This window comes from Podarcis raffonei, chromosome 4 (genome assembly GCF_027172205.1).
Source record: "Podarcis raffonei isolate rPodRaf1 chromosome 4, rPodRaf1.pri, whole genome shotgun sequence".
NCBI lineage: Eukaryota > Metazoa > Chordata > Lepidosauria > Squamata > Lacertidae > Podarcis > Podarcis raffonei.
The window spans coordinates 70,041,586-70,069,073 of record NC_070605.1 but is presented as its reverse complement, the minus strand read 5'-3'; the positions used below and the strand labels follow the sequence as shown (position 1 = coordinate 70,069,073).

At 42.6% G+C, this 27,488-nt stretch overlaps 1 protein-coding gene across 2 annotated transcripts in view; it reads right to left on the bottom strand.

Annotated features, from left to right (window-relative positions):
* Window positions 1-21,458, bottom strand: part of ANOS1 (anosmin 1) — a 79,977-nt gene extending 58,519 nt beyond the window's left edge. Inside the window, exons 1-2 of one of the 2 annotated variants that reach the window (XM_053387263.1) lie at window positions 20,948-21,457; window positions 7,969-8,016 (exon numbers count right to left, since the gene is read on the bottom strand). In XM_053387263.1, the coding sequence (XP_053243238.1) occupies window positions 7,969-8,016; window positions 20,948-21,190 (291 nt within the window). In that variant the 5' untranslated portion in view covers window positions 21,191-21,457. Of the gene's footprint in view, window positions 1-7,968; window positions 8,017-20,947 lie in introns of both variants that reach the window. The other variant, XM_053387264.1, reaches the window with a different exon arrangement.
* Window positions 21,459-27,488: the final 6,030 nt, after the last annotated feature.

The following is a 27,488-nucleotide window of genomic DNA, read 5'->3' as shown; positions in this document are numbered from 1 at the left end:
TAAAGCAGCTGTTTTTCAGCATGGCCAGCTATTGTCTTTTGATAGATAGGCACAAGGCAGAAGGGTTTGAAACTGTTAAGCAAACAAGTGTTCTAATCACATCAACAGGATGCATGCTTCCACTTTTGAAGTCAGCCATCCATTGAAGGGGCTTGATGGTAACTTCTTTGTTAGCAATTGTTTCCAAAGTGGAGAGATTCTTTAAGAAAAATGCAGGAATCTTAATACTTATTGATATGGACAGAATTCTAAACTCTGGCTACTTGTACAAAAGGAATTCTGTAATGTGTTTTGTCAAAGGTAAGGCAGGAATGGGAAACTTCTGCAGCTCCAGATGCTGTTGGACCATTGCTCCCATCATTCTAGTGTGTTTCCATGGTGCCTGGGGCAGGGCAAGGCACATAGGATGAATAGACTCCACCACACCCACACAGCCCTCGCCACTGCCAGAGGGACACTAACCTGATTCATCGCTGCCTCTTGGCCTCCCTCCTCTCCAGCCTCCTCTTCTGCCTCTGCTTCTGGACTGCTCTCTACCACAGACTCTTCCTGCGCACTAAACCATGTTGCCTCTTCAGCTTCCAGCACCTCCTCCTCACCATCTGCTCCCTCTTCTCCCTCTGATCATTCATTGTCATCATACCACCAATCTCCTGGCTCTGAGCCTTCTTGGGGGTTCCTCAACTGGTGCCTCCCTCGACTCCTCTGCATCCAGCCAATCCATGACACTTGTAGCAACAGTTGAATGAGTCAACTACTGTGTGCATTTGGCCATTTTGTTAATAGGAATATGCACAGGATCTATATCATTTGCTGCATTATAAATCCAGCTCTGCTACTTTGTAATTTATAAGCACCCCAAAACATTTTAACTCTTACAGATAAGAAATCCCTATATATAGCAAATTGCATGAGCAGTGACAAGTGAAGATAGGCTTGTAGAATGCAGTTTTCCTTTATTCAGGGGTGCCCAAACTTTTTTCAAAGACTGCCAGATTTGATGAAGTGAACATGCAACAGGGCCGACCAGTTGTTGAGCTTTTTTTATGATTTTACACCAGGACATATACTGCCATGGGGGGCAGATTAAATTGACCGACGGGCCAGATTAGCCCCCGAAATAGACTTTGGACGTGCCTGATTTAAGGTTATCACATGTATGGGAAAGGTAAGCAACATGCTTTCTTAGGTATATTTTTAAAGCTAAAACACATTCTAAGCAAATATACGCCAAGATATTCGAAGTAAAATGTGCCCTAACTTCAAATATCATCCATATTAACATATATATTTTGTGAATATGCCACATTTTAAAATAAATCAGCATTTTAATTTTTATTAAGATACACCAGTAGAGGAAGCCATTCTCTTTCTTCTCTGTTGGTATAAAGCCTAATTTCAAAAGTAACTTATCCCACTTTCTCACAAGTAATACTTAAAATCATTGCTCTACTATAAAGTTACAACCTTGCATGTTTTTTTAAAAAAAATGTAGAGCTGTGATGCAATTTTATAAACCATACAACAGTAACTCAGCATACTTTCCAAAAGAAAGGGCTGCTCCTAGAATTATATTTGTATTTTTTGTAACGAAATATTCCCATTAGTACTCAAATGCACACTAATATGTTTGATAGAAGTCTCCCAGCATGAAAACATAGAACGCTTACCATAAGAATGACAGTACCATGGGGCAGGGCAAATCACAACATGATTTCAGGCTGAGTTTGATGCTGGAGGCACAAATGAAAACTGTGCACTTTTATTTCAGCGGACTTTGACAGATGGAAGGGTGCAGCAAATCTCTAATTGTTTAGATCATTAACTCATCTTTCCACCTGCATTCTCTCTGGGAAGAACCCAGTAGGAAGCCTGAAGAACAGCTCACAGCAGCATTTTGGAGTGTGAGCTATTCTACAAATAAACTGGTTTTTTTTCCTGAAACATGATGTTTATCTGGCTGCTGCGTTTGTATCCTTAGTTAGCTTTTCTTTCACAAAATCCTCTCTGTTCTGAAGACTACAGATGGCCTTTTGGCCTTGCCATTGGGTCAATCAATCAATGACTATTGTCAATGTATTGTCGGCACAGAGAAGAAAAAGGAAAAGAATACCAGATTGAGATTCATGGTGCGTCATGATGTATCACCACTTATTTCCAGCCCTTGTAAATGCCACTGAATAGGCATCCCTAAATTATGCTCTCTGGTCACTTAGTTTTCAACTGTGCTCAAACTGCAGTATTAGAATTCAAACGTGTAGAATTATCAGTATTCAAAAATTACCTCAAAGTAGAATTTCCTTTCTCATAAAATGCTTGCACACTTAATTATGTTTGAAATAATTCATCCCATCAGAAACATATCATCAGTGTTTATTCACTATAATGGCCTGTTTCACACAGTAGAGTGGCCTTCTTGCAGTAGCCTCTTGCCTTCACAGAAGTCATTTATTCATACGATCAACTTAATATATGAGCTGGAAGTTTACAGTTCTCAGCTACTTCTGTCTCCTATGCACATTTCAAAGTGTCAGAGAAAGTTCTTGCAGCTGCAATTCTAAACTATAGGCTCATAAATTACGTTGCTGAAAGGAATGAGCAACCCTTGCTAGCGCTAAAATAAGTAAGTTAGCCCACTATGAACCAGCCCTTAGAAGTAATGAATACTATTTAATAACAATTAATTAGCAGTATTTAAAAGCAGTTGGGGTCCTTCCCACCCATGTTGTTACACTAATTACAAATTACAACAGCATGAAATTATATGAAGTTTATATATAACCAGCTTATTGTACTGAGGAAGAAGTGATTTCTTCTGTTGACATATAGGGGGCTTTGGGGGATCCAAATGTGCTTGTGTACAGAAGCCTGTAGACAACCATGCAGCACAAAGGTATCTTATTAGAAACTGACAAACAAGGATGCACACTTAGACGTATTAATGGAGTGGACAGAATCAGCACAACTTGACACTTGTCAGGCAATGGATAATTAAGGAGGGATGATGGTTATGCAGATCTTTGAAGGTGATGACAAGAAGATTAAATCAACTGCGGTACATAATTGTGAATGAATGGCCGGATTCAAGGAAGAAGAAAAATCAAAGACAAGACTCTATGGAACAAAGTTTAGATTTAATTAACTCTTTTTCAGTTGATGTTTCATTAGACAAGATACAGATATCCTTGAGAACATTCAGCAGCCTATCATATTCCACAAACAATCTAACAGCAACAACTTCAGGGTTCTGATATTTGCTGTTAATGGGGAAATTTGGGAAACCTGAAATAGTAGATAATGCTGGTACAGAAGTTAAATTCTGACCTTTTCCCCCCCTAGACATTGTCAACTGCCTTAACTAAGACTTGCCAAGAGTCTGGAACCAATATAACAGAAGGAAAAATGGAGCTTCAATGCACATTATATATTTATTTCCTAAAATTTATACACTGCTTGATTGTGAAAAACCTCAAAGCAGTTTACAGAAAATAGCAGAATAGCATAGCCTCACATGGACCACAGCATGAGTCAGTCACCACTTTTCTCCTCCAATGCAGAATCTGAATAAATGAATATCTTAGAACCAAAATTCATGTTGAAGTTGAGTTTAATGGATAGATTTACATGACTATTTGCTTCCTACTCTCTTCTGTGTCTTCTACCATGCTGCCCCTCTCTACACCTATTGCCTCCTTATCCTTTCTTGGCCAATAAATTATACTAAAACTGGACTTCCCCGTGGCAAGCAAACCCAGCCATACCACGTGAACCTACTTGCTGCATTAAGAACTGTGATACTGCAAATCTTCAGATTCTCAAATTAGGCACCAGAAACACATTCCAGGTCCGAGATGCACAACATTATGGAGGAGAACCCCACCATACATTGTTCTATTTGTTTCAGCCACAAATCACTCACCACATAACAACTTCTTTTGGCAACAGCTCTATGGCTATGTTGTTTAAGGTGTACTGTTCACCCCACCCCTAGCAATGGTTCCTTTCCAGGACAGAGTTGGTGTGTATATGCACCTTGATAAAATGGCAAAAAAAATATTAGAGAGCCACTAGAAGTCCTATTCCATGATTAACCATGGAACATGTGTGCCACAAAAGCTAGCAATTGCCAGACACCAGCATTCTTTTTATTTCCTAACTAAATACCAACCCATATACATAGATATATAGCACAGAAGAGGGTAAAGGGCTAAAGCTTTCCTACACACACCCCATACACAAACAAGTACCAATCCTGATTGGGCATTCAGTGCTGGTTATTTCTGAATGAAAAATAATCAATTCAGGGGCAATGAATATGCTTAACATTTAATGTAGTCTGCTCCTCACATTTTAACCAATTTTGTGTCAATTTAAGCTAAAGAGAGAAAGTGTGTGTGTGTGTGTGTGTGTGTGTGTGTGTGTGTGTCAGAGAGAGGGAGAGAAAGATAGAGGGGGTGGAGTGTGAGAGAATATGCAGAACAGAACAATATTGAAGAACAGATGAATGTATGAAATCGTTTTCATTGTTTCATTACAGTTTTGTTTTCAGGTAGCCTACTTTGGGTCATAACAACCTATTCATGTCAACATTAATTACCAGCAGCAAACATGAGACAGTGACAGGCTTTGTTGCCCTTCATTGGTTTTTATGAAGTTTAGTAGTCCTAAGTTAAAGAGTCGCTTGTGAACATCACATGGGAAATAGCTTGATGGATGTTCCTTATTTCACAGCACAACTGCATCACTCAATCAATAGAGGAGACACCAGGGTTAAACATTTTTTCTCAAAAGAAATCTTGTATCTGTACAGAAATTCTATAAAGGACATGACAACTAATCCCAAACTAAACTAAGTAATTGTGAAATTTGGAGGATTACCTCCCTAACTGACCCTTTGAGGACTCCCACCAACATCCATCTTACATGAGGACTATAATTCCTTCCTTAATCCCCTAATTTCTGCTGCTACCAGCCATTTCTGGTAATATCTTATTCCCCAAATGACACATAAACAGTAGCAGGCGTAAGACAGATAAACAAGGAGGCTTACTTTAAAGGTTAAGCAAATATATTATTTATTCAATCAATACTAGTAGCAGACAGCTTGGTGAGGAAGCGGTGTTCACCTGACCTCCAGTCAGTCATGTCACTGCTGCTCACTAGGTGGTGGAAGGAACAAGGTCAGTGCAATACAAGTGCAACAGCAGGAGCAACAGAACAGCACAGTGTAAATGGACTGTGTAGCCAATCCACTGATCCCACAAGTGCATTTGCACCACACCAACCTCGCCCCTCCTCCTCTACCTCCCTATAAGCAGCAGCAAAATCTTCCAGAAGACAGGTGAACACAGTCATGCCACCCAGCTGTCCACTGCTGAATTGTATTTACAGGATAATATGATTTAGCGGGTTAGATAGAATTACTATACTTGCATTCTTGCTTGTATAGTAGCTATTCTGTTAAACCAGTTCCACTTCTAATCAAAACAAATAGCCCTTCTCCCAACTTCTCCTCCAGTTAGCACTCATAGAAGTCTAAACTGAAGTCTTCCTGCTGGTCAGGAACTCACAAAGAAAACATCACAGAAAAAGTATTTCAGTTGCACCCACAGACACACACACCCCAGCTTATTGAGATTCACTGTTGTTGAGAAATCTGTGTACCTTTTTGTTTCAAATGGAATTTCTCAATTCATAAAACAGGGCAGTTCTTCACTGAATATCACTCCTTACAGCACCTCAGAGCTTCTGGGATTTTGGTCCCCACTTAATATAAATTCTACAGAAAATCAACTATGTATTAAATATAGATCTCAGCATACTGCAGTGCATGTCCTTGTACCATTATGAAATTATGGAAATTTTGGCTATATACTGTTTTACCTAACATTTTTCTACAATACTGGTTAAATAGTTTAGAAGGTAAAATTCTAATGCAGGGAATAGACGCACTCGGCATTGTATGGGAATGAAAAGAGCAGTCAGTGGCTAAGCCCTATGGTTCCACTCTGACCCTCTAAAGCTGAATAATAATTGTTGCTTCTCTCCAGGCAACTTAGCAAGATGCTTTTCCAGTAGAATCAAATAGTTATTAGCTCACTTGCACTCTAATCTTTCAAGGGTCAAAGAGTCAACACACACACACAAAGACAACAGTAAGACTAGCTGAAAGCCCCAAAGAAATTAAATTACTGAATAGCATAAAATATATAATCTAGGGAAAAGCACTTCTCCTTTCTTGAACAAGAATTGCTTGTAGAATAAATATTAAGTACATTTTAGGTCATGTAAAATTAACTGGCACAATCCAGCTCTAATAAAGCAACTGTAAAACCCCACAGGGTGGTATCCAACTACTAAGTCATACTCAGAATATAGTCAATGACTTGGTTTGCATGTTGTCTTACCGTTCAACACAAATAAAGATAGCTCCTGGAACTTTGCTGCTCCATGCAGCAGCTAAGTCATGGTTTAGCTTAGTGTGTTGTCCAAGCCTAGGCTATCTCCTCCTTAACCATCATTTGTAACAGGGTTCAGATGTCATGCCAAGCAAAACATTGGCTAAAGGGGCTGCTATCTCTGCCTCAAAAGCCAGCATTTTTGCACTAAGCCGTAATTTGGGCTTAGTATGTAATGTGAAATCAAGCTATTGAGCTCTATTACAGTGGTACCTCAGGTTAAGTACTTAATTCATTCCGGAGGTCCATACTTAACCTGAAACTGTTCTTAACCTGAAGCACCACGTTAGCTAATGGGGCCTCCTGCTGCTGCCACGCTGCCGGAGCCCAATTTCTGTTCTTATTCTGAAGCAAAGTTCTTAACCTGAAGCACTATTTCTGGGTTAGCAGAGTGTGTAACCTGAAGCGTATGTAACCTGAGGTACCACTGTATATTAATGGGTCTACTCTGAGTATGACTAACACTGGCTATTGCCCATTAATTACAAACAGAAGAGAGCCAAGATGTTTAATTGAAGTAAATGGAAAAGGGAAGCAGTTGCGTCACAAGGTGGGGGTGAGGGGGTGATTCACCCTGAGTTCCATGTCTGGGAGGGTGAAAAGAAGGCACCCCATGGGGTGCTTCCCTGCCGCCCCAGCCACATGTGAAAGATCCTCCGTTCACGGCTGTAGCCCTGAGCAGATCCCGCCACCGTCCATGCGGCGCTGGCGGCAAACAGCTACGTACAACGCATGTGCGTTGTTGCACGCATGCGCTGTATGCAGTGATGTCACACATGCACTGTACATAGGGGTTTGCCACCGGCGCCGCTGAAGCGCCATACAGACTGTGGTGGTATCCCTCTTCCCTGGCTTGCCGTAAGCGGCTCCTGCTTTGATGCTTTACAGCAAGTCAGGGAGGGAGGGAGGAGGACGGACGGACGGGAGTTGTGGTTCCCGAGAGGACGAGCTTCACAGCTTTGCCAGTGCCCCAGCAAAGCGGCATAGCTCCCCACTTCCCCCTATGGCTTGGGTTACTTTAGAGTTGTGGGGGTGGGGCACAGAGGCGTAGGAAAGGGGGTGGACATTCTGCACCCACCCACGACTTCCAAGCCTACCCTGAGCTGTCAATGGGGGGGAGGGGGTGACAAAAAAAAAAATTCGCACTGGGTACCACCTGGGCTTGCTATGCCTCTACAGGGAAGTTCTTACAGGGCAGGATAGAAGAAGAAGAAGAAGAAGAAGAAGAAGAAGAAGAAGAAGAAGAAGAAGAAGAAGAAGAAGAAGAAGCGGCGGCGGCAGCAGCGGCAGCAGCTACCACAAAGTTTTAATATACAGCAAGTGATTACATACATATAGTCATTGTTGACAAGATTTTAAGAGTTTTGTTGTATGCGAAGAATATGGAAATAAATGCATTGTAGTGCTTAGAACAAAATGAAATGTATAGCAATCCATAAACAATCAAGTACAATGATGGATAACATTTTTGTACTGTATCTTTGAGAGAGAGAGAGAGGAAGTTTCATACCTTTGAACACTGTTTGTGATTCTGGCACCAGACTAAGGAACCATTATTCTGGGGGAGAGAAAAAGAAGTAGAAGTATTAGTGACATATCTCCTTCTCAGGCTAGGCCAATATTTCCTGTGCATTCCCATAGTACCTCTTTCCCACTCTGAAAACAAAACAAGAATTTGTTTCCATTTCTGGTTAGGTTGGTGACTTTCTAAGAATTTTTTGTGATGCCAACTTCCCTTGCTGACTTGACCAACAAGGTGATAACAAGGGTGCTCACTCACAAGCTTATTCCCCACAGATAAGCCACTTGCGAAGAACATCCTGGAGAATAGAACCCCCTGCTCAGTCAAGGGAGAGGAACGATGTCTCCTTTCCCACTTCATCATGGTTGTGTGTTTAATTAGGTTGTTTCCCCCCTTATTAAACATTAGTCCCTGCCCACAAAGTAATTTGGGACTATATCCAAGGTGCAGAGGGTGGTCCCTAGTTGGCCCAGGGCAGTTCATCTTGACTGGGGTCTGCAGATTGGAACCAGAGAGTAGACTAGCATGGTTGTGTGAAGTCCTAATAATCAGTATATAGCTTTTATTTTATTTGTTTTAAAAAATGATACATACAATTCTGGACATATACCTCACAGCAGATGTAAAATAACATGAACTAGCAGGCAAAATCCATATGTTCATCCACCCAGTTCCTTTGATCTTTTTTATCTTCTTTTTTGAAGCGTAACTGATAAGAGACAGGGTGCTGTAGCTCTTGACATTGTGTGCACTATCCCTAGCACATGTGGTGCTTTTGAAAGGTGCTTCTTGAGTCATTACCATGCCTTACACTAGTCAGGATGGCCAAATAAATACCTTTCCAAATACATTAAAGGTGGAGATTCTTCCAAAATATTTAGAAACATAAACATTTCCGCCTCCCCTGATCTTATCCTCATTAGCACTTTACATCTTCAGCTCTTAAAACCGTGTCATCTTAAAATCTAATGCTCTTTGGTTGGCAGCAACTACCCATAAAGTTATCTTAAATATACTAAAGCACACATATAAATAAATGTGAAACATAAGACTCATGCAAACGCTTGTGAATGGACAGGAACAGAAGACATAAAAGTTTAGGAGGATGTCATAAATAACATACAGTTAACAGAAGTACTTTAGCAGTCCCCGTGCCAGCCAAGAATTTATTATTTCCTTTTCCAAAACCTAGCCAGTAGTAATGTTAAACTAATATCTCATGGACTGCTTTCAATCCTTTATTCTTCCTATAAAGGAATGACAGAAGAGAACAATGATTGCAGCTGCAGATTAGTAGCAACTAGCTGCATAGTTTTACAGCTCGGTGGCCTCTTTTCACTAAATCAGATGAAGCACTCCTGCTTTTGGAATATGTTGGTCACCTGGAACATTCTATCATGATAAATATCCAAATGCAGAGGCTTCTTCTTCTTGCCTTGAAAGCTGCCACACTAGAGGCTTCAAACACAATTTCAAAGCACAAACAAAATATGTAGCAAAGTCATCTGCTTATAAATTGCTAAACTCAAATGCTACAGTGGGCCCACAACTGGCATTCCCTTTACATATGTGAATGCAAACTTGTGCAGGGAGAAAATAAATAAACAAATGGAGAGCAGGGGAAATCTGCCATTCCCTGTTCTCCGTTTACTTGTTTTTCTTCCACCTGCACACCCAGGTTTTCCTTGCTTGCCATGCTCTCGGAGGGGCCCAGGGCCCTCCTGCAAACTTCCCAGAACCCAGTAAGCAGGACTACAACTCTCAGGGAAGTGGTTCCAGGGGTTCCTGACTTTGCATGATTTTGCCTTTGTACACGGACCTTTGGCGTCAAACTCTTGTGTAAGTGGCGGGCCAACTGTAGACCTGCTGTGTGCGCTCATATGCCAGATACATGTCTATACAACTTTCCTCCAACACAAGTCCCACAGTGTTCAAAATCCCGGGTAAGGGTTCATAGGATTGTAGCCTCAGTCAGAGCATAACCTCTGCACACAGTCCAATATTTGCAGCCATTTCTTTCAAATCCCAATGTTTGGGATAGGTGTGACTGCAATTATTCAGGCTTCTTTGGAATACTGGGAAGAATAAGGGAATGGGTTCTTCATAAATATCACAGACACTTAGGCTTCAGTTCTAACAATGTCTACTTAAAAGAAACCCTGCTGAATTCAATGGACATACTCCCAGGAAAGTGGGGTTAGGATTGCAGTCTAATGCATCAAGTTGTAAGGTGGCAAGACTTTTGCTATGGCAAAGTAGAACTCTTTCCTTTCAGAATCTGCCATTGCTGTCTTCTAATTCTTAGTGTTATAAGCAATATAATAGAAGACTAACTTTTTGTTACATTTAGAGTAAATTTCCCATTTTCTACCCCCCCCCTCCTTCTGAAAATATTTCTGTTCACAATATGGGTGCATTTTAACTTTTAATGTAAAGTGCAAAAAATGAAAACTGGTAGGAGGTCATAGGAGCCAACTTCTAGGGCCCAAGGTTCCTTCAGCTTCCCCCAATAAAATATTGAGGGGGCTGCCCCACCCAAGTTGATGGGCATTGCCATTCAAATGGTGTGTATGTGCTGCGTCTTGTGGGGTGGGGCTTACCTGCTCCCCCAATATTTTATTCAAGTTGGCACCGCTAAATTAAAACAGCCTACAAAAGTTGCTTGCCTGCAAAATTATTTAGTATGTATAGCCAAAATGGGAGTAAGATTTACAAGCCAATTATCATTCATGCCATTATTTTTCTTTCTGAAGTCTCTGTGGTTTAATCAAACTTTAACCACCCATGTAAGTCTTTTTCCACTTCTTTCAAAATGAGGAATGAGACTTTCAAATGAACACCAAATATATATCTGAAATACAGCTATGGGACATGCAAGCAAGTGTTGTGCCCCCACATTCATTCTAATATCAAAGTTGGTATGCGTGTCACTTTGGCTGTGAAATGGGCCACTGTCAGAAAAAGTACTGGCTTCTGCAAATTCAGGGAACTCCTATCTCTTCATATAGCTATTAAGTTTTCTGCCCCTGAATCTGAGCACTTTAGAAGTAGTTAGCACAAGTATGGGAAATCTGTTGTCCTTCAGATATTACTGGACTACAATCATTCATGACCATTGGTCATGCTATCTATGGGCATTGGCGGAGGAAGAGGAGTGCGGAGGGAGCGCACTGCCCCCGGCAGCGCGATCCCGGTGGGGTGCCATCACGGCTGCTCCCTCCCCTGTGCTGGGCACCACGCCCCCGCAGATGGCACGTCACGCCCCCAGGACACGCACCACACCCCCGGGATGCGCGCCAGCCATGCCCCCACCTGCTCCCCCCCCCCGGTGCCAGAGCATGAAGCTCCGCCACTGTCTGTGGGCTGATGCAAGTGAAATCCAACATCCTCATCCCTGACATAGCAGAACAGGAAAGACTTCAGAAGTGTGGGAAGAGACAAATGTGTACATTTCCCCCCTCCTAAAATCTTTCTCCTCCCTGCCCTGCAGTGCTATACGTTTCTGTTTCAAGAACACTTCTGTTATGCAAGAGGGATATTGTTGCAAATCCCAAATTGTATACTTTTATATGCAAACATCAGAAAGCAACTTGTGCAGGTCTCTCTCACTTCCAGCTAACTCCAGCCAGACACACTCAGCTCACTCATGCACAAACTCTGGAAAGCACTGGTCTGAGACCCTAATCCTGTAAAATGAATTGCCCATTCAGGGGACCGTCCACAGTCATTAAAAACATAACCCTGAGAAAACAAAGGCCCTAGCCACTCATTCACCATGATGAAGCCAGCCAAATCCACAACAGTGTTACTGCCCAGAGATGCATACGTGGTATATCTACAGGCGTCCAGGCAATCTGCAAGTAGTTTAAAAATTCATTCAAGTTCTTTTCCAATACCGTTCTTTTCATAACCAAGAATGACAGAAAATCTATCTTCGGGAATATGGAAGAAAATCCTTTTGAACAAGAAGCAACCTTCTTCTCATCTATTTTGTTTCATCACAGTGCCCAAGGACAAAGATTTAAATTGCAAGATCATGAAGTATGCTTTTTGCAGGCATGTGATGATTTGATGGTATTTGACAAAATTGATCGCTGCAAATGGAAAAGGTAGAGCATCTAAATCTTGAGCTAAAGCACAAAGGTAGGTAGAGATATTTATTGCACATACAAATGATGAACAATACTGATGCATTTCATGCATTTAAGGCTATTTTTTGGTGGATGAACCAAATTAAAAACACATGGTATAATTATCAGAAAGTGTCTTGGAGGAATTGATTTATATAAGAACTATTCATGCCCAATAAAATGCCAATCTAACGTTGTCCCTCCATTCTTACATTTCCTGGCAATAAAGTTATATGAGCTTGGTTGGTACCACTTCAGAATGCAAGCTTAGAACTTAAATGGCTGAATAATTCTTGAATGGTCCTTCTTCCTAGCTTCCTTGACAGATTCATCACACAGGACATACATGTACATATAGGCTTCCCTACTCCAGACATCCATGCTCAACAAGAGGAAATCAGGGCAAGGAAAATTGTGACATTCCCCCCCCCCTTCCCTCCCTGTCCCTCTGCCTTGTGTGCCGTGGATTTTTAAATTGTAAGGCTGTGGGCAGGAACCTGTCTTATCCTATTTGTTTGTATGTAAACCACTTTGGGAGGGACGCGGGTGGTGCTGTGGTCTGAACCACAGAGCCTAGGGCTTGCCGATTGGAAGGTCGGCAGTTTGAATCCCCGCGAAGGGGTGAGCTCCCATTGTTCGGTCCCAGCTCCTGCCCACCTAGCAGTTCAAAAGCACATCAAAGTGCAAGTAGATAAATAGGTACCACTCACGGTGTTTCCGTGCACTGCTCTGGTTCACCAGAAGCGGCTTAGTCATGCTGGCCACATGACCCGGAAACTGTATGCCAGCTCCCTCAGCCAGTAAAGCAAGATGAGCGCCGCAACCCCAGAGTCGTACACGACTGGACCTAAGGTCAGGGGTCCCTTTACCTTTAAGCCACTTTGGGAGACCTTTTTGGTGGAAGAGTAGGGTACAAATGTTCCAGATAAATAAATAAATTACTATTTTTCAATTAGCATGTGTATATTAGATGTAGAATTATACCACAATGCAATTGTGACATTCAATATCATTCACCGTTCATTTAGCACCTTTTTAATGCCCTTCCAAACCCTTAAGTCAGTGGTGTCCAAACTTTTTTCAAAGAGGGCCAGATTTGATGAAGTGAAGGGCCATGAGGGCCGACCAAAGTTGTTATCCTTTTTTTAGGAAAACTGCCTTTCATTCAATACCAGAAATGTGGTAAAAGAAGAAGAAAAATAGAATTCAGATAAATGATATCATGGAAATGGCACTCTCCCTCATTTTATGAGAACTTTTAAAAACTTATACAATAGGGAAAATCCTGTTCAGAAGCACTTTAAGAAGAAAAAGAAGAAGAGTTTGGATTTGATATCTTGCTTTATCACTACCCTAAGGAGTCTCAAAGCAGCTAACATTCTCCTTTCCCTTCCTCCCCCACAACACACACTCTGTGAGGTGAGTGGGGCTGAGAGACTTCAAAGAAGGGTGTCTGGTCCAAGATTACCCAGCAGCTGCATGTGGAGGAGCGGAGACGCGAACCCGGTTCCCCAGATTACGAGTCTACCGCTCTTAACCACTACACCACACTGGCTCTGAATAAAGAACACACTGGTTCTGAATAAAGAACACAGGAATAGGAACTGGATCACACCTGTGCATATGGGCTAAGAATACTGCCTTTCCTATTTTATCACATTATAAGCAATGCTCTGCAGACTACATGGCTCTAGAGATTCCTATAAAAGCCTAATATACTGATATCTGAAGGTTCTCCAGAGGCATCTCTTCTAGACAGACACACAGACTTTTCCATTTGTCTAAAACAGGGATGGAGAACCTATGGCCCTCCAGCTGTTGCTGGACTGTTGTTGGGCTCCAATTACTATCAGCCTCAGCCAGAATAGCCAATGGTCAGGGATGGTGTGATTTATAGTTTAGCAACATCCAGAAGGCCACAGGCTGCCCATCCCTGATGGGCATGTGGGTAAAGTGTAGTAAATTTTCCTAGAATTGTAGGGTTGGAAGGGACCACAAGAGTCATCTAGTCCAACCCCCTGCAATGCAGGGATCTTTGCCCAATGTGTGGTTCAAAGCTATGGCCCTGAGATTAAGTCTGATTCTCTACCAACAGAACTATCCATGACACTGGTTAAGTTACATATGGATACCACAAAGAATATCACAGTTACACAGTTACAGAGAACTATACATGGCAGGAAGTGAAATAGTTTCATTCTTGCCAGAGTGACTACATTTACAAAAGCAGCAAAAACATTAAGCATGAAATACAGGCATGTTGATTGTCCATTTTCCTTTTCATTGCTTCCCTTCGAGGCTTTTTTTTACTGTCTTGGGCCTACTTGGAGAGATTACACAGGAAAACATTAATGAGTTGTTAAAAGTTAAGAAACACACCCACAAACCTCTCTTTTATTTCATTTATTAAGATATTTCTATAATATTTCCCCCAAAAGCTAAAAGTGCTGTAGAACAGCAGCAGCAACAACACCACCACCACAAAGACACAACATCCAACCACAAAACCAGAAAGTTCTGTTGTGTTAAAGTACCTTGTGTATTTAAGCTTCTCTACAGTTGGTGCAGTTTTCATGCATGACAGAGAACCAGGCAGCTCAATCCAAATTAGAATTTCATTGCCATGCTCCCAAGATTATAGCAAATTATGAAGTGTATGATACAAAAATGATATATGGAGTCATTAGACACAAGAAACATTACAATATGGTTCACAGCCAAGTAGGGATTAAGAGGTTTTATCCAGAGGTCAGCAACCATGAGGGTCGCTTAGCTGGCCCATGAGCCACCCCCGAATTGAGCAGCCTGCTTGGTGAGTCCCTGCACGCTGCACTAAATCGGCACAGCGCGGCGACTCTCTTCTGCAGCTCTGGAAATTGCTTCTGCGCATGCCTAGATGCCGGAAATTGCGTCTGCACAGCCGTGATTTTCGGTATCTAGGCATGCGCAGAAGCAATTTCCGATGCCATGAACATGTGCAGATGCGACTTCCAGCATCGTGCTGCGCTGGTCCAGCCCACAGAGGATCTCCGCAGGAGTGATCCAGCCCATGCCCAGAAAGCTTGCTGACCCCTGGTTTTATCTCATCCCCTAAAGAAGAGTACGAGCCATTCACATCTTAGAAGAGACTCAATTTCAACAACTATGGCTGAAAACTATGGCTATGGCCGTGTTCTTAATAGCCTTGTATTTGTCTTGTAGATATATCTCAACTCCTGATCTTCCTCCAAGGAGCTCAAAGTGGCACACATGGAGATTATTATCCCACTTTAGCCTCACAACAACTTTCTTCCACATGTTGGGCGTCAGATTTCCTAGTGAGCTTCAGGACTGAGAGGGAAAATTACCCAATTCTCCTTGGCCCAATGCCAAATACCTTACTGAATGTGAGCAACAACTGGACCATGCAAGGTGCACAGAAATTTCTGAAATCATGTGCACAATGTGGATGTCTAATACAATAGAACACAACCTATTTCCGTCTTCATGCGACAAAGATTTAGCTATGTTTTCTCCCAACTGTAATCTGCCATACTCTGCCCTGCAGTGCCACACATCTATCGCTATTCACAAGTGCACAGGGGTATTTTACTACTTGAGTTGAACTATTCTTTTTTTACCAATTACAGAACACACAAACAGTTCAATCCCATTCCTCTGGAGCATTTCATGTAGAGAAAAAGTGTGTATGTATGGAACTACTTTTTTAAAAAACAGCTCTGACAAAACTCCAAAGCTTGTATACTATTCCCTACAGATTGTGGCCCAGTAAAAAGCATCATTTAACCTACTTTACTTCCTTCGAGACCAGCTTAGTAACTGCCATCAAAGCAATGTCTCCATACAGTAAATCAAAGACTGGTGCAGATGAATCAGAGATCTCTTAGGACGAAACATGCAAGTCTTGTATTTCTTGCTATAAGACAATTGGTCCTGCTGTTCAAGCTATAGCAGTTTTCGCTTCTTTTAAAGTCTGAAGACAGGTAATGGATTATTGTACTGCAGCATCATTTACACTTTAAATGTCCTTCTGAATTGGCTATGGTAAAGTAACAGTGCAAAGTTACCTTTGTTTTCATGACAGAACAATGCTGACCACACCTGCTTGACCTGGACATCACCTGTATATCCCAGGTAGTAAGGACAATGTTATGTTTGCCATATCCCTCTTCACTTCCTCTCTTTTCCCAATTAAAAGAGAACAGAAAGTTTAACCTTTATTAACAAGATCACTTCGCCTTTTGTATGTTACCACTGCTTCAAGTTTTAGAAGTATTTAATCCCCTATAATTTAGATGGATTGAATTTTTCTTTCACAGGTTAGGATTAAAGCCACTGATTTGCAATTGATTTGCATGGGGAGGGGGAACCAGCCAGTTATTAAGTCCTAGCTGAGTAATTTGCAGCTTATTTCACCCCAGCTAATTAAAATGTAATCACTATTGTTTGGCAATGTGCATTCTGTCAGCAGTTTTTACTTCAGAAAGAAATCATGCCAAGAAAGCACGCACATAAAAAGGCCTTTCACTAAGAACTGGCTGGTGTAAATTGCTTCCTTTAGCCAGTGAAACTGTAAAACAAAAAGAGTTACAACCAACTGACAACAGTAAAAAAAGGGGGGGTAACTAATCCCTTTTCAGGATAATTAACTGGGTTTAACAATTTCCAGCTTTTGATATATCTCCTGAAGAAAAGACATGTTCATAGCAGGCAGTTTTTGGTTTGGATTTTTATCCAGTGTATCTTTATCTAATCAATACTTAACTATACTAATCATGAATGCAGATGGGTTATAGTGTGTGTGTGTGTGCGCGCGCGCGTGCCACACGCGCTATACACCCTGCATTCTTGAAACAACAGAATGCACTTCTGATTCTTCTTCTTTCTGGTTCACCTGGGTGAAGATTAATACACTGATTACAAAAGTAGGCATTTTCATAGACAGGTGAAATGTTCTTGCCCTACCACAGATTGTTCCTTGAATGTGAAGTCCACGTGCTCCATAGGATAATAGTGAGGGTCACAATCAAGCTCTATCTCTTTACTTTTTCATCATGTAGTCTGGATTTGGTTTTATTTGTCTTGCTTTGCTGTGCTTTGGTATCATCATACATACATTGTGCATTCAAATGAAGAGCTTGTCTAAAAAGTGAATGTGTTAGTTTTCACTTGCAAATAGGATGCTGGGAAATTATTATAATTCATTCAGTTCATGGCTGAGATTTTCTTTTTCTAGGTCTCAACAACCAAGTAAAGAATAAGTGAAAATATGAAAGTGAATGAAAACTAAGAGTAATAGAAGCAGACCCATTGATTTCATTACATCTCCTCTGAGTAGGACTAACATTGGATATCTCTCCCATGAATGCAGAAAGGGGAAAAAATGCAAAAGTAGATGAATAGCACCTTTCATAACCATTCTTTAGTAAGAACCATAAGGTCTTGTAGCATTTTATAGCCTAAAAAAACTCACTATGGCATAAAAAATTAATGGACCAAAGTCTACTTCAACCTTTAGAAGTGTGCTACAGAGTGCACCGTACAAACAGGTGCAGTCAATCCTATACAGTATACATTTGCTTAGTACGATCTCCCATTGAGTCAGCAGGATTTTGTCACAGGTAGTAAGTGAGAGTATTCTCATGCCATATCTTTGCTGACTAGTCTGTATTGTAATTCTTGCCTACTTCATGGAATATAAGTAATTATATATACATTGTGCTGTGCATTATGCATGTATTTAATGTGAGAGCTTAGCTCATCGAGAAATACTCTACAAATGTTGATGTTCCCCGTCACCAGTTAGCAAGGCTCAATCATCTTTTTATATACAATAGCTTTCCTCCAAACCCTTCAAAATGAGCACAGGAACTTATCTCTGCTCACTCCAATTATTACACTCTCCTCCCCACAAAGTGGATACAGCACATGTGAACAGAGAAAGTATTTAAAGTGGGTTTGTTTAAAAACCAAGCAACCATGATGTATCAAGAGTCTTTTAATTTATCAGAGTTCCTGAGTCACTGTGTCAGCAATATGTGCTGAATTTTAAAATGAAGAACTTATGGATATGATAAATATGTCCATATTGGAGTTACCAGTAGCCAGCTTGCTCTTAGCTTTGAAATAAAATCTACTCAAATTGATGAAAGTAGAACTCTGTGGCACAAGATATGCTATGTTCTGTTGTAGAATCTGGAGAGGCCACATCTGTATAAATGTAACAGCAGGTGCCCTCTACAACTAGACTACAACTCTGTACCCTGTAACACACCTACATCCTATTTATTTCAACAAGGCTTAAGCACACTTAACTGGACATAGGATTGTAGCCTTAGGGGACACACTGCATCCCTCCCACCCGGCAGCTTCCCACGCTGTTGATTGAATGCTTTGCAATAAGCAAGAGATGCACACAAATAGCCTCCTTGTTAAACAAGGTGCCCTTTATCCCTGCCTTGGTTATCCCAGAACTACTCATGCAAGCTGCACTGGCAGAACAGATACCTGGATGATTCTGTTCCATGGTGTGAATTGCCAGGAAGTAAAGAAGAACTAAACAACACTAATAGATTCATGCATACCCATACAAGAAGCAAGGTTCAAAGGTCCAAGGAATATAATTATGAGATGCAGATGTGCATTTAGATAGCAAGCTTTGGACTGGAAAAAAATACAATTAGGCCACAGTCCTATACTCTATTACATAAGAGGAAGCCTCATTGGGCATAATGAGACTTACTTCTGAGTAGGTGCCAAGATAAAGGCTTGTACTGTTAGCCCCACATGATCAGAGGTTGTGCTCATCTGGATTTTTAGAGTAACTGTAGTTTAAGCATAGAAAGTGATGGCAGGAAAAGCCTGGATTTATTTTTTCTATTGATTAAAAAAAAAGCCTCCTCACTCATGAAACCAGTACCTATTCTGTACGAGGTTTTTGTAATTCTGCACAATAAAACCATGGTTGCATGTAACATCCATATTCTAAGAGGCAGCATAGAGGGATGTTTTGCTGTATCTTTTTTCTTCTGCTCTGACAATGAACATTTATATAAATGAATTTCTGAAACAATGAAAATCAAGAAAACCTTTGCAGAAGGAAAAACTATTCCCCAACACACATGAATTCTGAATATAAAGTAGCTTATGGTCCCATCATCTTACCACTTCATACTTTCAGAATATCAGCCTAAAACACAGTACCATCAAATCTGCCTACTTTTTAAAGGAGTGCATTCATGAGAAACAAGATACTATATGCTGCAAAAATGCTTAGGGTAGGTAACAGAAAACACAGTTATTTATTATCACATCACCACCCCCATTCAGTTGCTTTTGGAGTCAAAAGCACTGGTGGGAAATTGAGCCATTATCGTCTCCTGCTTCTTTTTCCAGGCAAAATCAAAACACGATCTGCACGTGAGTGATCAGGGAGAATTGCTCCAGCACATTGCCTTTGGCAGAAAGTACAGAAGCTACATTACACACTCTGTGCTATCAAAATAACTGCCAGAGAAAGAAATGCAAAGTAAATGGGACACCTGCAGAGATCCACATAAGAAATTAACTTCTTCCCTCCCTGCCTTCAGGGATCACCTTTTTTCAAAGTGCCCTGTTTTCTGAACTTACAGCCCAACCCTATGCAGCATTAGGCAGGCTGGAACATCTAAAGCCCGTGATTTCAGTAGAGTCAGGCAGCCTGAATTCTGAAAAGAATCAAGCAGCTTGTGTGCTAAACTGTTCCTGGCCAATCAAACTAGCAAACCGGTTGCGAGCCTTATTGCAAAGACACAACTGTAGAATGCAGGGCTGCATTCAACCACAGCAAAGTGTTCAGCATCTAACAGGACTCTCTCTCATTCACACATGCAGACACTCGCAGGCTTGTACTGAAAGGGACCAGTAAGAATGAACTGAATGTTTTACTGGGCAAGGGAGGGGTCCCCCTGTGTACCTTCTTCTACCTTTTCAGCAATTTCAGGAGTCAAGCAATATAGACATGCCATGACGCTTTCCAGTAAGAAAGAAGCTTACTGGAAATCACAAACTTTTATCATGGGTTGGTGAATCCAGAATAACCACCTCTCTCTAGTTACTCGCACTCACTAGAAAGAATAGAGACCTCTTTGAGCATTCGGATAAAATAATAATTACTGTACCAACGTAGATGGGAAATATGTCCCACACGTGAACAGGCATCGCGGAAAGGAAAGGGGACGTCAGCCCTTATTTATTTATTTTTTAATTGTGTGAGTTGCCAGTGGGGTTGCGATGACTGTTAAGGAGTAAATAATCTGCTTTCAGAGGTTCGGCGATCGCCCTGTCAGACCAGGCACCCCTGTCGCCCCACTTCAAGATCGGCGTGGCTTGATCCGGAGTAACTGACCACCTTCTGGTTCTATGGCCAATGCAAACACGAATCCACTTCTCCCTTAGAATCACAGAGACGTGTGTGTGTGACCCTTGGGTTTGTGTAAATAAGTAATCGGGCGGGGGGCAACTGCCGCTCTCCGCTCACTGCGCTTAACGCCTCCCGATCCCCCCCCCACCTCCTCCAGCTTTACGGGTGTCTCCCGGGGAGCAAATCCCGCCGCGTTCCACGGGACTCGCGTAAAACGCGAAGGAGGCTCCTCAGCCTTGCGCGCAGGTGCCGCCCGCGACCCCTCACGTCCCTCGTCCCCTTCCTCCCGCTCCCTCTCTCAGCCTCGCGCTTCCTTCCCACGGAGGGGAGCGCGCGAGTTGGAGCAAGCCAGGTGCGAACCAAGTCTCTGCGGAGGGAGAGAGGCTTCGCCCTGCCCTCCCGCCCGGGAAGCTTCTCGCTTTCCCTCCGCCCGTACCTGGAAATGCTTGAAGAAGGCGGAGATGCGCGTGATCTGCAGACTGAGGCACCTGGAGGTGCACCTCGCTCCGTAGACGCTGGCCGCCGAGAAGGAGTCGTCCTGCCTGCGAGCCGCCTCTCCTGTGGCGGCTGCGGAGGCAGCAGCAGCGCCGCCGGCCGCCACTCCGGGCAGGCAGCCCCAGGAAGAAGCCGTAATCCAGAGGAGAAGGGTCAAAGGCACGCCGGGCTCCTGAAACCCCATGGCTTTGTGTATAACGCACGCCGGCGAAAAGGAAGCGCGGGAGGAGGAGGAGCGGCGAAGCCCCGACAGCAGCCGCCTTCAGGACGCTCTCGGTGCGCCACTGAGGCGAAAGGAGGCGAGACGAGGCAGCCTCGGCGCGCGGAGCAAACTCGGCGAGGAGGGGAGGGGGGGCGCGAGAGAAAAAGTTCAAGCATCCAACTCTCTTCAACCCCCCGCCAGACTCCGCCGAGCTCACCGCCCTCCCCTCACTCCCAGGAGGGGGTGGGGAGAGGGGTGACAGAAGGCGGCGCGATTGGCTGCGGGAGGCCTGAGTGGCAGCGCGGCGGGAGGGGGCGGGGTGTCTGACCGCGGGCAGGTCGCGCGAGCGGCGGTGCTGCTGAAGCGAGGGAATGGGTTGGGGGGGGTGGCGTTGTTGAAAAGGCGGGAGGCTTCGGGTGAAGAACTTTCTGCCGTGCTGCACACGGCATGGGCTGAAGCGTTGCGAAGCTCCCGCGAAGACGGGCGCCCCTCTCCAGCCAGGCGGGCGGGAATCGTGCATCTGTCGCGCGCAAAACACCTGACGGAGCACCTTCGCCAAGTGCAGCGCAAAGGATCGAAGGGATGAGGGCCTGAGGGGAAGTTTGGCTCCCTGAGGCGGAGCGCCAAATGATTCACACACACACACACACACCATAGCTGTCAACTTTTCCCTTTTCTTGCGAGGAATCCTATTCGGAAAAGGGAATTTCCTTTAAAAAAGGGGAAACGTTGACAGCTATGACACAAGTATTGAGTTATTTTGATGCCAGAGGCACGAAATCCCACAAGTGCCTTCCCTCCCCAGCAGTAAAAATTAAGAATTAGTATTATTATTTATTAGCATCCCTTTACTGAACCATGGGCAAGCAAACGAAGGCCCCGGGGGCCGGATCCAGCCCAATCGCCTTCTAAATCCAGCCCGTGGACGGTCTGGGAATCAGTGTGTTTTTACATGAGTAGAATGTGCCCTTTTATTTAAAATGCATCTCTGGGTGATTTGTGGGTCATAGGAATTTGTTCATTATTTTTTTCAAAATATAGTCCGGCCCCCCCCCACAAGCTCTGAGGGACAGTGGACCGGCCCCCTGCTGAAAAAGTTTGCTGACCCCTGCTCTAAACAAGCAGCCCGAGGCATCCACCGCCTCCTACCTAATGGTAGGGCTGGTATTGTTGGGGGCAGGGGTGCCATCTTGAATAAAATATAGGGGGGCAGATAAGCCCCATGCTGCATAATCAATCACATAACATGGCACACACACACTATTTGAATGGTAATACCCAGTAACTTTGGGGTGGCCTGGCCCCCTCAATAATTTTATGGGGGGGGCAAAGGGACCTTAGCCCCTAGGAGTTGCCTCCTATGGTCTGGGGCAGAAAACTAATCAAAGAGAGGGACAACTGCCCCACGTCAGGACAATGTCCACTGTACCCAGACACAGACTTTAAGGCTGCACCTTAAGAGGACACCTTTAAGTTAGGTGCTGACTTTAAAAGCACCAGTCTTAATACTGGCAGAAACTCTTTTCAGTACATAGTCTTGCATCTTGACTCTTTACTCAAATGTAACATTCTGGCACTGAAGTAATTTCCAAACCTGACAATGGAAAAACAGGAGTTATTGAAACTGAAACTGCAGCGTAAGGCAAAGTTCAGATACAGCCACTTAATATATTTATAAATGTTCACATATTCTTAGAGAAGACAGTTATGGAAGCAGAATATTTAGAGCTGTGGTGTTACCTCTTTACTTAAAACTGTTTTACTCTTTAAGCATATTGTAAGAGCAGACAAATATGTTCTCCTATAAAATTAGCTGATGTGCATATAAACACTGCACAAGCACACTAAGCCTAGTGACATAAGAACAGACATTTTTCAATTCTTGTAGGTCCTGTTGCATTTTCTTTGTTCAAATTTCATATTTCTTTGGTTGCCGGAATATTTCATGGGTTGTTGTTTTTTAACTAAACATATCATTTTGCCTTAGAAATTCAGCAAAGGGGCAATTGCTTTTTTCCCTTTGAACTGCCATCAAAACAGAAAAGAGGACATATGTATCACTTGGGGCAATGCTGCAACAAGAGGGCAGCTCTGACATCCCAGATCAAAGAGGAACATAAATTTGCATCTTGGCAATATCACTAGAAGATTGGAAGAAACCTTGGCAAGAACGTTCTGTTTATGCAGCACCATCCTAAAAGGTCTTTCCAGCTCCGAAGGTTCCTGGAATTTTTGCATGGTTCTGCACTGAGTCTTGCCAGTGGCTTTGCCTGGAATTTGGCAGTGATTTCATGTTGTGGCAACAGCAGAAACTTCAGCCCTTCTTGCACCCCCAGCTACCATAGCTTGGCACAACTGAACTACAAACCTTACTTTTCCTAAGGCTGTAAAAAAAAAAAGTGTCAAGAGATAATAGCTTGGCAACCTAATCTTTAACATATTTATTTGGAACTAAGCCTTTCTGTTTAAAGTGAGACTTGTTTCCAAATAGCTGTGCTTATTCCAATTTCATGCTGAATGTAGCAGGTGAAGCTTGTAGAAAACCTCAGTGCGTTGTTTAAACATGAAGTTTTGAAATCATTAAGTCCAGTGCCCTTAGGTAAAAACTGCAACATTTTAAAATGCCAAACATCTTGGGCTGTTAAAAGTTTGCTGAAGTTATGGATAAGAACTACTTTCTTTTTTATTTTTAGCTATTATAACTCGCATTCACACGACCTCAAACTCTTTAAATTGAAAGTACTGCAGTAGAGATACTTCACAACCTAGTGCTGGGACCCTAATCTAGTAACAGAGCAATTCTATAAGATCCATTGAGTTCAATGAGGCTTGGGTAATGGGGTGTACGATTGCAGCCTACAGCTACCTGGAAGTTAGTGTGTTTGCTTATCCAGCTTATAACACTCTTCGAGTGCAGAAGGGAATAAGGGACGTGCAAGACGAGACCAGGCAATTGGCAGGCAGTATGAAGCCTCTGGATTGGCAAGGCCTGGCATAAACAGGAGAAGCCTGGCCATCTGCCCTTGCTTGTTCAAGTAACCTCTCTCAGCTGCACTTCAGTCATCAGCAGGAATCTGGAGACTGGATGTGTCTAAGGCTGTTGCTAGCTAGAGACCAGGCTGGCCCTGACATGTACATGCTGGGCTATATGTGTTATGAAAATATGCCTTGGTATGGGCATACATTTCTAACTGTAGCATGTGGTTTCAATTCTCAAAGTATTATATATTAATATTATTAGTCTCCCCCCTAAAAAAAGAAAAAGGAACTCAAAACAACTTCCAAAAACAAACATTAAAAACAAATATAAAAACAAGAGTTTAAAAAGGTAGGGATGCAAGTAAACTGAATAGAACAAGAGTGAGTACTTCCATATGTGACTTGAAGCAATATCCAAGACCTCCCCATCCCACCCCAATTTGTTTTGCAAACCCTAACATTTCCATTTCTTGAGAGCATAGGTGTTGGACTAGATGATCCTTGTTGTCCCCTCCAACTCTACAATTCCGTGAAAGCCTTAATTCATGGAGTCACACAGTCTTCAAACTTCTGATATAATTTTCTTTGCCTGTCTCTCTCTCTCTCTTACACACACACACACCCCAGGGTGGATATACAGCTAGACAGCCTATATCCGGCTATTGAGCACCCCATTACTTATTGTTAATAACCCAGGAACAAAACTACCAGCTAAGTTCTCAGCCCACACCACTCAAGCATCAGCCCATCTTCCCCTCTTAACTGAAAGCCTGTAGAAAATCACAGCTTTCCACCCACCATATTCACCATGAAGTTGTTACAGTAAGTGCCACACTTTTTAACAACAACAAAAAGAGGTGCCAGTATTGTGTGCCCCCTGAAAAAAAAGCCCTGAACGGAACTATATTGCAGGTGGAGCAAGAATCCAATCAAGCTCCAGGTTCCAAATTAATTAAGTTTTATTAATTAAATAAGAATATAGAGGGAAACATAAGAAAGGCAGCTTATTGGCCTGCCAAAATATAATTAAATATAATAAAACAGCTTACTGTTCTACCAAAACCTAAAATAAGCAGTCTTCTGTAGCAAGCATGCACCTAGAAAGTCAGGGTCACTTTGCTGTTCCCAGGAGCCTCTTACAATAGTTGGGAAGTTACAAAGCATAAAAGGAAATTTCAATATTGTCTGCTATCTTAATCAGAAAGCTCTTGAGTGGCAGCCAAAGGGCAATTGACTGGGGTGTGAGCCTGCATGTAGACATGTAAACCAAGATGATCAAGGGTTTGGCAACCAAGCCTTATGAGGAACAGTTGAGGGAGTCAGGTATGTTCAGCCTGGAAAAGAGGAAACTGAGAGGAGATATACCAGTAATAGGTATCTTCAAATATCTTAAGGGCTGTCACATGAAGACGGAGCAAGCTTGTTTTCTCTTGCTCTGGAGCGTAGGACCTGAACCAATGGCTTCAAGTCACAAGAAAGGAGATTCCAACTTAACATCAGGAAAAGCTGATTGACAGTGGAACAGTCTGCCTCGGGAGGTGCTGGACTCTAATTCCTTGGATGCTTTTAAGCAGAGGTTTAGTTGAGATTCCAGCATTCCACAGGGTTGGACACAGAGTCCCTTCCAACTCTACTATGATTCTATATCTGAAGAAAGGAAGGTGTTATTGGAGGATATTGGAGTCTTAAAAGTGACAGGCTTTCTGAGTTCAGATTTCCATCACAATGTCCTTATACTCACACTGTTTATAATATACGTTTGACTGACTTTAGCCTTCTTCAGGCATTACTTTCATGCAAAGTGTAAGGGGGCTGTGGAAGTGCATATTTAGCAACACTTCCCAAAGTCATATGCCTCACCATTCTCACCCACCCCCACCCAATGGGCATAACCACCCAGTGGGCATACACCTCTGCCGTAGCAGTGGAGATGCTCCAGACAATTTAGAAGCCTGGGAGATGAGGGTTCCTAAACCATGCCATCAGTATCCATGCATAGAACAGGGCCCCAACATGGCATGGGCAGAAGGAACCATGAGACTTTGGGGGGGTCTGACTAAAAGCATAGTCCCACTGCCCCCATTTTACCACCCTTGCCTCTTCATGGAAGGAACACCTGAAGAGTGCATATGCTACATCAGTATGTTTCTTTTCAATAGAGATGCATGTTATTAAGAGAAACAAAAAGAAATAAATGAAACAAAGTGTTGCAAAGTGTATCACTTCTACCTAACATAATGTTTATATCTAACTGATCTGTCCCCATTAAACTCATTTCTATAATATATTAGCAGGGGACTCCATTGCCAACCTCCATTAGATGTACTTAAGATTAAAGGTACTTAAGAGGTAAATGCCAGGGAATTGAAAGAATTTAACTTGTATTAAATATGCAGCTAAGCACACATTCCATTCCATGAAGATAAGCATGACACAAGAAATTTGCAGCCCAATCCTATGTAACTTTACTCAGAAATAAGTCCCACAGTGGCTACCCTCTTATGTCAATTTACTTAAGAGTAAATCCCATTGAACTCGGCCTGTTAATTTTGAACAAATATGCATTGCATCAATTCACTAGTGGGACATATCTCCAAGTAAAAGTGCATGGGATTGGGCTTCAGAGTGCTCAAATCACTAGTGTTAACAGATATTCAAGTAATCAATATAAACCCAGAGGCGAAACTAGACTTTATTTCACCCAGGTCAAAGACCCAGTTTTGCACACCCACAACCCACATGCATTTACGTAAACACACAACACACACACACACAACACACACACACAGGCTCAGAGCCTCAATGGCGCCCCTCTGAAGACTTCACCTGGGGCAAAGCACCTGGCCACCCACCCCCCAGTTACGACTCTGATAAACCATGTTTGGTTCTGGGTTCTAAAGTGGCATCTGCCCTGTTCAGTATGCACACAGGGGTTTTCTGCTCCCACCTCCAATTCACAAAGGTGTGTATATGAATCTCATCTATAGGCCACTTGGGGAGTGAAACAATTCCATTCCATTCTGTAGCGTGTGTGTGTTCAAGGGTTCGTATATTGGCTTTTTAAGCCTCTGTACTGGTATGCTAAGAAAAAAGTGTTTTATTGGTTGAATCAGTAAAATAGCTGGTCACGCTAATGCTTTAAGTATTGTGTCCATGTTTTGCTTTCAGTTAAGATCTAAAACCACCCCATATATACCCAACCTGTGAGTCACATTCACCGCTGGACTACAACTAATACTGAAGTCCTAACCCTACTGACCTGGGAGAAAGCACTTTTGAATTCGGTAGGATTTCTGAATAA